Below are 12,093 nucleotides of genomic sequence, written 5' to 3' on the forward strand. Positions count from 1 at the left end.
CCTTTAGATATACTTATCTAGTTGGTACAGCGGTGCAATCTTAACATCTGTATCCTTTAATTTTTTCTCTCTTTCTCTCTCTCTCTCTCTCTGCCAGAGATTTTCTCGAGGCTCTGAAAATGGACCAGTTATTGAAGTAATTGTGACCTTGCCTGCTGATGGTTGGAGAGAAACTCGCTGAAATCTGACACTTTTTTTTTCTGCAGTAAACCTGCTAGAAACTCATTCCAACATCCCATTGTATCTTGCTGGGAGAATTTAAGATTTCAATTAAGAGGGCGGGATGGTGGCTCAGTGGTTAGCACTGCTGCCTAACAGTGCCAGAGACCTGGGTTCGATTCCAGCCTTGGGCGACTATCTGTGTGGAGTTTGCACATTCTCCCTGTGTCTGCATGGGTTTCCTCCCACAATCCAAAGATGTGCAGATTAGGTGAATTGACCATGCTAAATTGTCCATAATGTTCAGGGATGTGTAGGTTAGGTGCATTAGTCAGGGGTAAATGTGGAGGAATGGGTCTGGGTGGGTTGCTCTTTGGAGGGTGGGTATGGACCTGTTGAGCTGAAGGCCTGTTTCCACGTTGTTGGGATTCGATGATATTAAGGGTTCAACTAAATATTCCCCGGGAAAAGAGGATTAGATGGCAGACAGTTAAAAATCACTTGAAGAATTGTGACCTACAGGGCTACAGACCAACAGTTAGAAAGAGCGATTAGGCTGGTTAACTCTTATTTTGGCTGCAAGAATGTGACAGTCTGAAAGACCTTCTTCTGTTGCCACAGATTTTCTCTACTTCTAAATTCATATGTGAATCGTGCTATAACAAACTGAGAGACATAGTTTATTTTTTATTAATTCATGGCACGTGGGTGTCACTGGCCATTTCTTGTCCATACCTGATTGCCCAGAGGGCAGCTAAGAGTCAATTATATTGCTGTGGGCCTGGTGTCACATGTAGGTGACACCAGATAGGGACAACAGCTTTCTGCCCTAAAGGATATTAGTGAATGGATCATTAAAACATGGAATGATTCTAGGTACATGGATAGGAAAGATTTCAAGGGATATGGGCCAACAGCAATCGAATTGGACCAGTACTAAATTAAGAAACCTGATCATCAAGGACAAGCTGGGCCAAAAGGCTTGTTTCTGTGCAGTATACCTCTATAACCGGATGGGTTTGTCCCCAACAATCAACACCAGTTTCATGATCATCATTGGATTCTTAATTCTAGACTTATATTGAATTCAAATTCCTCCATCTGCCACGTTGGGAGGAATTGAACCCAATCCCCAGAACATTTCCTGGGTCTCTGGATTAATAGTCTAGCAATAGTACCACTAAATATTGCATCCCACTAATGATGTAAATGAAAGCAGGTGACATGACTTAAACAGTGGAAGCAAAACCAAGGGACGTGGCCAGAAATTGGAAGAAGACTCAATCCATCAGTGATAAACTTTCTGCAAAAACATCTTTTGTTATGTCAATTAAAAACGTTTATAAGCTTTGGACATGAGATTCCCAATTAGTGATAGGTATTGTCTAGGCTCATTGGCAAGGAAAATGGTGCTCTTGACAAAGAGGAAGAGATTTCAAGACAGAATCAAATAAAGTGTAGTGTTGTTATTATAGAATGCAAAAAACTTTCACTTTGTTTCTCTGTCTGCAGGGATTTCCACTAGAAGAGCAGTGACTGAGGGGACAAAATGGTGGGTACGGATTTTCACAAAACAACCAATTTTAATGTTTAATGATGTGAGCATGTATGGTAGATTGAAAATTCTGATACTTGCAATGTTTCATCCTTCTCCTATTTTATATTGATAGCAAAGTCTCTGGTTTATAAATTCACTGACCTATTAATGTTAGAAATGTATCTTCGTACCAATAAGCTTCATGTTTGCAGGTTGTAGTGAGGTAATTCTCCAAAATGTTTTTTTGACAGTACCTCCACCACTTAGAAGGACAAGGTTAGTGTCAGAGAGGGAATATAGCACTTTCACGTTCCACTTTGAGTTTTATGCCACACTGACTTCAATGCTCTTTGTTGTCACAGGGTATAATCTACTCGGAAGCAATCAGAACATTAACTTACCCAACCAAAATGTGAACATCAATTGGCTGGGAAGCATTATTGTCAGACTGTTGGAATGGAAAGATGGGAATGAGAACAGGCATCTTGTCGAGAGTTTTCACCCATAACATCCCAATCTTGCACTCACTGACTTTGTGAATTAGGAAAAACACTTGCCTTTCAATGTAACATAGTAAAAAGCTTTAGAATTAAATCTATCTATTTAGTCAAAATCTACAGATGAATTCTAGGCTATGTAAAGAACCTTCCAAACTCATAGGTGTGATTTTTCTTCTGAAACCAGAACTTCAGCTTTAACAAAATGATGGGAGTTACTCTCCCAGGGAACATTGGGGCTTTGTCGGAAGAACTTACCCTCACCGATACAAATGATGGAAATGTCATTATTGAGGATATTCAACAAGACTCTCCAGTTGCCAGAGCTGGTACTTTGAAAAAAGGTAACCATTCCATTTTTTTTAATGTGGAGTGATAAATATTAAATACCAGAACTGATACAACTGAAAATCAAAACATGTTATTAGCATGGACAAAACAATCAAACACACAACCAAACAGTTTTTACCACCACCACAGCACCTGTACAAATTTTCACCTGCACCATTAAATCACCTGTATTTCCAAATTGTTCAATTTCAGCGCACAGCCTATTATGGGTAATATAATAATAGCAACAGTGAGGGAAAGGTAGGAAGAGCAGAAGAGGGCTAAATCAAAGTGGAGTTGGATGGAAAATCTCTCCAATTTATCTGAACTCTCTCTCATCCTATTCAACTCAGCAGCCATCTCCCTTCAGGCATAGTGAAGGCTACAAGTCACCCTCATTCAATTGAGTGTGCTGAATTGCATGGTCATTTCCTTATCACACTTGCCCATTACCAGTTGGATGTTGGAGCTGATAAGACCCTCTCAATAGGATGCATCTTCAGAGATTGTACCTGCTGTCACACTGCAAAGGCAATCAAGTTCATGACCTGAAAATTATCTTGCCACCCAGAAAAACATCTTAATATGGAAAAAATTCAGTCTGATCTGACTCACATTCACTGCCTAAATATATGCAAACCCCAGAGGACCTAAGTGTTTTGTCTGGAACTCTGGGAAATCTTTTTCAATATGAGAAATTTCCTGCTGTCTACAGCCAGAGTACATTACCTTGAAAAAGGTGCTGATTTTTGTCCAGCAGCTTGATTTTCTGGCTCACATATAATTGTAACCAATGAATGGCATTTATAACAAAACACAGAGGATGTTGGAGAAAATCAGCAAGTCTGGCAGCATCTATGGAAAGAGAAACAGACTTAATGTTTTGGGTCCAGTATGACTTTTTCAGAGGATTCTGAAATCCCATTGGTACTAGCAAAACAAGTTACGGATATTGGTGAAAGAACTGACTAAACAGTCTTGACAAAGAATATGTAGAGAGAGTGTTTCCTCTTATGGGAGAAACTAGAATTATGGATCTCTGTTTAAAAGTCGGGAATTGCCCATTTAAAACAGACGAGGCAATTATTTTTTCCAAGGGTTGTGAGTCTGTGGAAATCTCTTTTTTGAAAGGTAGTGAAAGCAGAGCCTTTGACTATTTTTAAGACAGATTCATGTTAAACAAGGTGGTGAAAGGTTTTTGGGGTAGGCAAGAATGCAGATTTGAGATTACAATCAAATCAGCCAGGATCTCATTGAATGGTGAAGCAGACGAGATAGACTGACTGGCCTATCTCTTCTCCTGTATCTTCTGGGGAAACAAGAATGCAGATTTGAGGCTCTAGTCAGATCAGCCTTGATCTTATTGAACGTTGAGTAGGCTCAAGGGGCTGAATAGCCTGCTTCTGCCTCTTTATGTTCATGTGATAAATTCACTTAAGACTCTTAAGGTTATGACCTGTGAAAATATAAATTATGAATGGTGTAAAATGGGTTGCTGATTGACTATCTTTCATTTTTACACTGTTGCACCAAGTCAAAACCTGCCCCTTAATTCCATGACAGCTTATCTTCAATTTCATTTAAGCCTGAGGTGCTGCCCTAGATATTACAGAATTCAGAGGTATTAATCTGTCTGAACTATTCCCCTGACCTGTAGTCAGCATTGCCACACTGGAATCAATTTGCCTGGAGGCCTTACATACAACAGAATGTTTGCAGATGTTCCTGGAGCTGCCAGGTGCGCCAAGAATTACTGTATTATTGTGAATTATTCTCTGAAGGGTGTTCTACTCTATTATATTGGAGTCAATCCCAGCTGACTGCTGCATATCTTCTGAGAGTCTGCTACGTGTTTCTGCATGTGCCAGCATGCTTATTTTCATGGCAGGATGGCTAAGACTTCAGTATCTAGAGAACTGACATCTCCTAAATTTCTGTCCAGCAACATCAGGCTTCACTTCGTTGCCTTAACCAAGATTTGCTTCTCAGCAGCACTACTGAGTTGCCTCAAATGTATTTCACTGGGACAGTGAGTGGAAGAGACAGGAAATGAATGAGGTCAATGAGTGACCATCAGCATTGCTAATGGTTGAAGTAGTTGGAAGTTTGAAGCAGTTTTGAAGAGCCATACTGGACTCAAAACATTTGTTTTGTTACTATTTGCAGATGCTGCTAGACCTGCTGAGTTTCTCCAGCATTTGTTGCTTGAATTTCAGGTTTCCAGTATCCACCTTACTTTTCTTTTGTTGCAGTGTTTTTCTGTTCATTCTGTTCTTAAATGCTGAATCTTGGCTCACAACTTGTGGGAAGACTAAGGCAGATACAAAGTTTCCACTCAGTCTCTCACTGTTACTTTTCATTGTCTTTACTTTTGTAACAATAACATGTTACAATACAGGTATACAGGCTGCCACTTCAAACTCACTATGTTCATAAGGCCCCCACTTATAAAACTAAATTGCAAGGGTGGAGTATGTGTGAAAGGTAACCATCATCCATTTTTCTTGTTATCCAGGCTGTGCCTCCCATAGCTCTCTGTTCCTAGTTTTGCAATAGTCCCTTTCTGCAGCAGGAAGATGATGGTCTACTGGTATTATCATTGGACTATTAATCCAGAAACTCAGCTAATGTCCTGTGCATCTGGATTTGAAACCCACCAGATGGTGGAATTTAAATTCGATTGTAAAAAAAAGTCTGGAATTAAGAATCTACTGAAGACCATCAAACAACTGTTGATTGTCAGAAAAACCTTTAGGGAAGGAAATATGCCATCCTCACCTGTCTGGCCTACATGTGACTCCAACAGTGTGGTTGACTCAAGTCTCAAGAAAGAAATTGAATAGGACAGACCACCCAGCATCAACCTAGGCGCAGGAATAGACAATGGCAGAAACAGCCCTGTCAACCCTGCAAAGTCCTCCTTACTAACGTCTGGGGGCGAGTGCTAAAATTGGGAGAGTTGTCTCACAGTCTAGACTGATGCAAGTCAAACTTATGGGACAGACAATGTCCCAGGCACTACCATCCCTGGATATGTTCTGTCCCATTGGCAGGAGTGACCCAGCAGAGGTGGCAGTACAGTGCTATACAGAGAGTTGTCTTCAGAATCCTTAATATTAACTCCGGACTCCATGAAATCTCATGGACAAGGAAACCTCCTGCTGATTTCTACATTCCATCCTCACTTAGCTGATGAATCATTACACCTCCAATCCAGATGCACAGGACATTAGCTGAGTTTCTGGATTAATAGTCCAATGATAATACCAGTAGACCATCATCTTCCTGCTGCAGAAAGGGACTATTGCAAAACTAGGAACAACACTTGGAGAAAGCTCTGAGGATGGTAGGGGTGCAAAATGTACTGGGTGGGGGATTTCAATGTCCTCCACCAAGAGTGGCTTACAAACAACACTACTGTTTGAGCTGGTCAGGTCTAAAGGACATAGCTGCTAGATTGGGTCTGCAGCAGGTGGGGAGGGAACCACCATGAGGGAAAAACATACATGACCTCATTCTTACCAATCTGCTGGCTTCATTGGTAAGGTAAAAGTGACCACAACACAGTCCAGACAAATCCCACCTTAATATTGGGAATACCCTCCATTGTGGTATGTGATAGACAGGACAAAATGATCCCACAACCAACAGATCAGATCTCAGCTCTGCAGTCCTGCCACATCCAGTCGTGAATGGTGGTGGATAATTAAAGCACTTATTAGAGGAGGAAGAGGGTCCATAAATATCCCCAGCCTCGATGATGAAAGAACCCAACACAAGTGCATAAGATAAGGTTGAAGCATTCTCAGCAATCTTCAGCCAGAATTGTCAGTGGTCCTCAGTATTACAGATACCAGTCTTCAGCCAATTCAATTCACTCCTCGTGATATCAAGAAATGGTTGGAGGCACTGGATACCTCAAAGGTTATGAAGTTAAAAATCACACAACACCAGGTTATAGTCTAACAGGTTTAATTGGAAGCACACTACCTTTCGGAGCGACACTCCTTCATCAGGTGATAGTCGAGGGCTCAATCCTAACACACAGAATTTATAGCAAAAATTTACAGTGTGATGTAACTGAAATTATACATTGAAAAATTAATTGTCTGTTAAGAATACAGTGATAGTTTCACTTTTCATGTGTAAATCACAAAACCTTTTTTTAAAAAAGTTGCATTCTCTGGTTAGCTGTTAACAATGGTGATGGCTAGACAATATGTTGAAGGTGTTGTGTGTGAAGGTGGTGTCAAAAGGTTATGGGTCTTGACAACATTCCAGCAATAATACTGAAGACTTGTGCTCAAGAACTTGCCACTCCCCTAGACAAGCTGTTCTAGTACAATTACGAAACTGGCAACTAACCAATGAAGTGGAAAATTGTCCGGGTATTTTCTGTGCACAAAAAGCAGGACAAATCCAACTTAGCTAATTAACGCCCCATGGGTCTTCTCTCTATCATTAGTAAAGTGATGGAAAATGTCATCAACAGAGCTATTAGGCAGCACCTGCTCAACAGTAATCTGCCCAGTGACATCCAGTTTGGGTTGCATCAGGTTCTCTCACCTCCCGACCTTATTACAGCCTTGGTGCAAACATGGACAAAAGAGTTGAATTCCAGAGATGAAGTTAGAGTGACAGTCCTTGGCGTAAGGCTGAATTTGACAGGAGCCCTCGGAGTATCGTGGGCAAACTCTCCACTAGCTGGAGACATACCTAGCATATAGGAAGATGGGCATTGTTGTTGAGGTCAGTCACCTCAGCTTCAGGACCTTACTACAAAGTTCCTCAGGGTAGCATCCTAAGCTCAACCAACTTCAACTGCTTCATCAATGACTTTCCCTCATCATAAAGTCAGACATTGGGATGTTCGCTGATGATTGCACAATGTTCAGCAACATTCAAATGCAACAAGATCTGGATAATATCCAGACTTGGGCTGACAAGTAACAGTCACACCATACAAATGCCAGGCAATGACCATCGTCAATAAGAGACAATCTAATCACCACTCCTTAATATTCCATAGAATACTATGTTAGTGAATCCCTAAAGTGTGGAAACAGGCCATTCAGCCCAACAAGTCCACACTGACCATCTTAAGAATAACCCCCTCAGACCCCCCCCCCTACTCTATAGCCCTGCATTTCCCATAACTAATGCACCTAACCTGCACATCCTTGAACACTATGGGCAATTTGGCATGGCCAATTCACCTAACTTACACATCTTTGAACTGTGGGAGGAAACTGGAACACCTGGAGGAAACCCACGCAGACACAGGGAGAATATGCAAATTCCACAAAGACAGTCACCCGAGACTGGAATCAAACCCACATCCTTGGTGCTGTGAGCCAGCATTGCTAACCAGTGAGCCACCATGCCATCCAGTGTTACCATCACTGAATCCCCCATTATCAAGATCCTCAGAGTTATCATTGGGCCAGAAACTCAATGGGACTCATTATATAAACACAATGGCTACAAGAGTAAGTCAGAGGCTAGGAATACTGTGGCAAATCATCATCATCTGACTCCTCAAAGTCTCTCCACCATCTGCAAGGCACAAGTCAGGAGTGAGTTGTAATACTCCCCACTTACCTGGATGAGTGGAACTCCAACAACACTCAAGAAGCTTGGCACCATTCAGAACAAAGCAGCCAACTTGATTGACACCAAATCCACAAGTAACCAGTCCTCCATCACCAATGCTCAAGAGCAACAGTATGCACTGTGTACAAGATGCACTGAAGAAATTCACTAAAAATTCTCAGACAGCCCCTTTTAAACCCATGACTGTGTGGATTCTATGACTGATTGATTGACCTCTTCCATCTAGAAGTAACAGATAAATGGAAACACCACTTTTTGCAAGTTTCCCACCAAGCCACTCACTATTCTCACTTGGAAACGTATTGCTGTTCCTTCATTGCCACTGGATCAAATTCTGGGAACTCCCTTCCTCAGGGCATTGTGAGTCAACCCTCCAGCATGCGGACTGCTGTGGTTCAAGAAGACAGCACACCATTACCTTCTCAAGGGCAACTAGGGATAGTCAATAAAATGCCTGCCAGCCAGCGATGCCCACATCCATGAACGAATTTTAAAAAATGCTTGGCATCAACCTGCTCACAGAGCCTCCCCTGCTCTCTGACCCTCTCTGGCTTGCTGACTCACTTCTGCTTCTTGACTCTTTGCCTCTTGCCAACTCTGTCCTGCTTGCTGACTTTCTCTTGGTCACCAACTCACCTTTGTTCCCCATTTCTGACACTTGCTGGTTCCTACCCATTCTTTTACTTCCCATTCCCCATCCTCATATTCACTACATCTCTCCTGTTTGGTGTTTCTCTCACACACCACATCCCTTTTCAAATCTCCCATACACGGGTTCTCTTCATGGTCCTCCCATTAAAACCTCCTCCAATTCCCTTAATTACCCCCTTCCTCTCAGAGACCGTGGTAATTAGGAAGAGTTAGCTTATCCCTTCCATTTTTAAAGTTATTTTGTTTTACAAACACTTTCATTGACAAATACAGCTATATGAATGTATTTCATTTTACTGGTTTAATGTTTAATTGTTTTCTCCAATGAGAAAGGTCCATTTAGAATGTTGTAATGCTTTTAGATACTTTGTAATTATCATGCTCAGAGATGATAATACATATCTCCTGATGCATATGGTGACATTTTTTATGTGTATTTGCTGAACAAATTTTATTACAGGAGATTTTATTCTCTGGAAAAATGTGGTACATTTTAATATAGTACAAATAACTTTAAAACTTATCTTTGTCTATCTTACCTTTATCTTGTCTTGTAGGTGATCAATTGAATGCAGTAACAATACATTTTGACAATCTAACCAGTGAAGAAGTTAGCAAAATACTGAAATATTCGGAACAATACAAAACAAGCTTAAAACTAAATGCAAAAGAAGAACTCAGGAGTCCAGATTTCAGACTGTCCAGTCCTGACATGGTAAAAAAAAAGTTCTTGGTTTATCTAGCTACTTTCAATGAAACAAATAAATTTTCTGGCCATTGCTTGAGTTTTCACATTTACTAGTACTGAGCATCCTAGTTGCTGGTTACCTTCCTTTTGCTGACCGTCCCAGTCCCTGACTCTCCCTCTCACCAAATATCCCATGCACTGACCTACTTTCCCTCCCACCTACCCTTTATGTCCTCAACTCCTGCTCTCACTAACCCTCCCAGTCCCCAGCCATCTCTCTCACCAAACTTCCCAGTTGCAGGCCCAACCTGTATCTTGCTAATCTTTTTCACATGCCTGACCCTCCCACTCACTGAATGTCCCAGTCCCTGAATCTTCCTGTATGTGACCCTCCCTCTCACGAAACATCATTGCTCCCCCCCACCTTGTCCCTGATCATCCTAGTCACTGGCTGACCTTCCCTACCACTGACCTTCCTTCTAGACCTCCTTTCTGTTTGCCCACCTTCTTGTTGTCTCTCTAGTTTGTGGTTTACCTTTATGACTTTGAACTCAAACATTTCTCTCACTCCAAAGTTGCTCATCCTGCCTCTCACTGCTCATCTCCCAGGCCTTCACTCACAACAAGGGAAATGGATGCAGCAAGTGGGAAAGTTGGCCAACAAACAGGAGGGCTGGCAAGCAACTGTGAGGATCTGGAACTGGCAGGATTGGAAACCAGGAGGGTTGGGGCCTTGACGAGTTGCACGGGGATTAAGAGATTGGCCAACAAACAGGAAGTTAGCTAGAAACTGGATGATTAGGGAAGCAAAAAGTGCAATGATCAAGAGATTTGGTAAGCGCATTGGTGGTGAGGACTGTGGAGTAGGAAAGGCAATGATTGGGAAGACTGATAAATGTGGAAAGTGGTGTATGGGCAGGTACAAGCAGAGTAAGCCTTTTGTATTTTTCAATGAATTTTATTTTATAAGTTATATCTTTTACAAATATAGGAATCTAACTACATTCCATCTTATAATGTTTTCAACATTTATTTTTAAAATTTCTCAAATAAACTCTTCATTTTGTAAACATTATTTGTCCTGCAGACACCAACATTCTGGCAGAGAATATAACATACAGGAAATCCTCAGTTCCATGGAGCTGTTATGTTTAGCTGTTCCAAAATATTAGCAATTCTGCCTAGAAAAAAGGATGGACTTAGTTGCAAGGTTTTCAATAGGTCACTCAGGACAGTTCAAGGGCTATTGAAAAGTAGTTCAAAGTTTACAGGCAGTTGATAAAGTCAGGGAAGATGAGAAAGAGAGAGAAAAAGTAAAAGTAGGTACTGCTATTTAAGCTATACTTGTAGGAAGATAACTGAATTTACATAGGTTTTGCTCAAGGGTACTTAGTGAGAAGTCCCAAGAGAAGTTGGATATCCCTGTGTTGTTTGGACTCAGTTGGAGTTGGGGCTCCAAATAGTCCCAGGCGCAATGGAAACTGAGAAGAAGCTGTCTGCCAGCTGAACGGGGGGGGGGGGGGGGGGGGGGTTTGAAAAGCACACAAGTAGTATTTGCTTAATGCAACTGAATTCAAATCAGATCTCAGAGAAAGAAAGAATTCTAGCTTGGTGAAGTTAATTGTTGGTAAAAACCTAGAGTTATGACTGTGAGTAAGTACTAGAGTGCAGTTTCCAAAGTGCAGGGCAAGGAAAGGAAGGTTATCAAAATAATAGTAAATAAAAGCAAATTACTGCTGATGCTGGAATCTGAAACCAAATGAGAAAATGCTGGAAAATCTCAGCAGGTCTGGCAGCATCTGTAAGGAGAAAAAAGAGCTGACATTTTGAGTCTAACTGACCCTTTGTCAAAGTTGGTTATTGTTGAAAACAGGCACGGTCAGTATGGTGGCTCATTACAGAACAGTTCATTACAGGGTGTTTCAAGATGAGCAAAAGTAAGATCTGAATCCCTTGTGAAGTTCACTGAAATTTGACAGAAGACCATGTCATTAATGTTTGAGAATTGCTGAGCCATTTGGACAACTCACTGTATTTGCCATTTGAGGTGTAGTTTCAGGTATTTGACCATAATCCAGGTTTACCACACATTAGTTCTGGGTATTAGCATTCAAGTTATATAAGTATTGTAGATTGTATTATTGTTGTAACCTTGTGGTAGTAACATTTATTGTTATTTGTTCAAGATCATGAAATCCTGTGGCTTTATTCTCTTAGTAAGTTCCTTAGATCTCAGAACTTGTCTACTTAAACTTACAGGTCCTTAGGCAGATTGTAACATAAATTTGCTGTCTGGTCCAGGATCATAGCTCTGAGGAGAAAGGCCATGTAGGTCCTAGCTACAGTTTTTACATTGGTTGTGTGGGAAAAAGCTGATTCAAGTAATGTTGTTTCACTTAAGTTACACTTTTAAAGAACACAACTATAATGTTAAGTAAGGACATTCCTCTATATTCAAGGCTGAATCACTGAATCAGTCAAAATTTTGTCTCTCAAGGAGTCAAGGTTTATGAGGTGTAGGCAGGAAAGTGGAATTAATACCACAATTGGATCAGCTATGATCTTACTGCATGGTGCAGCAGGCTGAGTGGTCCACTCCTGCTCCTATCTCTTATGAT

At 41.1% G+C, this 12,093-nt stretch overlaps 1 protein-coding gene across 2 annotated transcripts in view; it reads left to right on the top strand.

Moving 5' to 3' along the window:
* LOC122553170 (neuroblast differentiation-associated protein AHNAK) overlaps window positions 1-12,093 on the top strand; it is a 106,169-nt gene that overhangs the window by 82,150 nt on the left and 11,926 nt on the right. For both annotated transcript variants that reach the window (XM_087991217.1, XM_087991216.1), the window contains exons 2-4: window positions 1,672-1,711; window positions 2,381-2,537; window positions 9,345-9,502. In XM_087991217.1, the coding sequence (XP_087847343.1) occupies window positions 1,709-1,711; window positions 2,381-2,537; window positions 9,345-9,502 (318 nt within the window). In that variant the 5' untranslated portion in view covers window positions 1,672-1,708. The remainder of the gene's footprint in view (window positions 1-1,671; window positions 1,712-2,380; window positions 2,538-9,344; window positions 9,503-12,093) is intronic.

Source organism: Chiloscyllium plagiosum, unplaced genomic scaffold (assembly GCF_037043375.1).
Source record: "Chiloscyllium plagiosum isolate Xiang-an unplaced genomic scaffold, Cpla_swu_hap1 HiC_scaffold_10, whole genome shotgun sequence".
NCBI lineage: Eukaryota > Metazoa > Chordata > Chondrichthyes > Orectolobiformes > Hemiscylliidae > Chiloscyllium > Chiloscyllium plagiosum.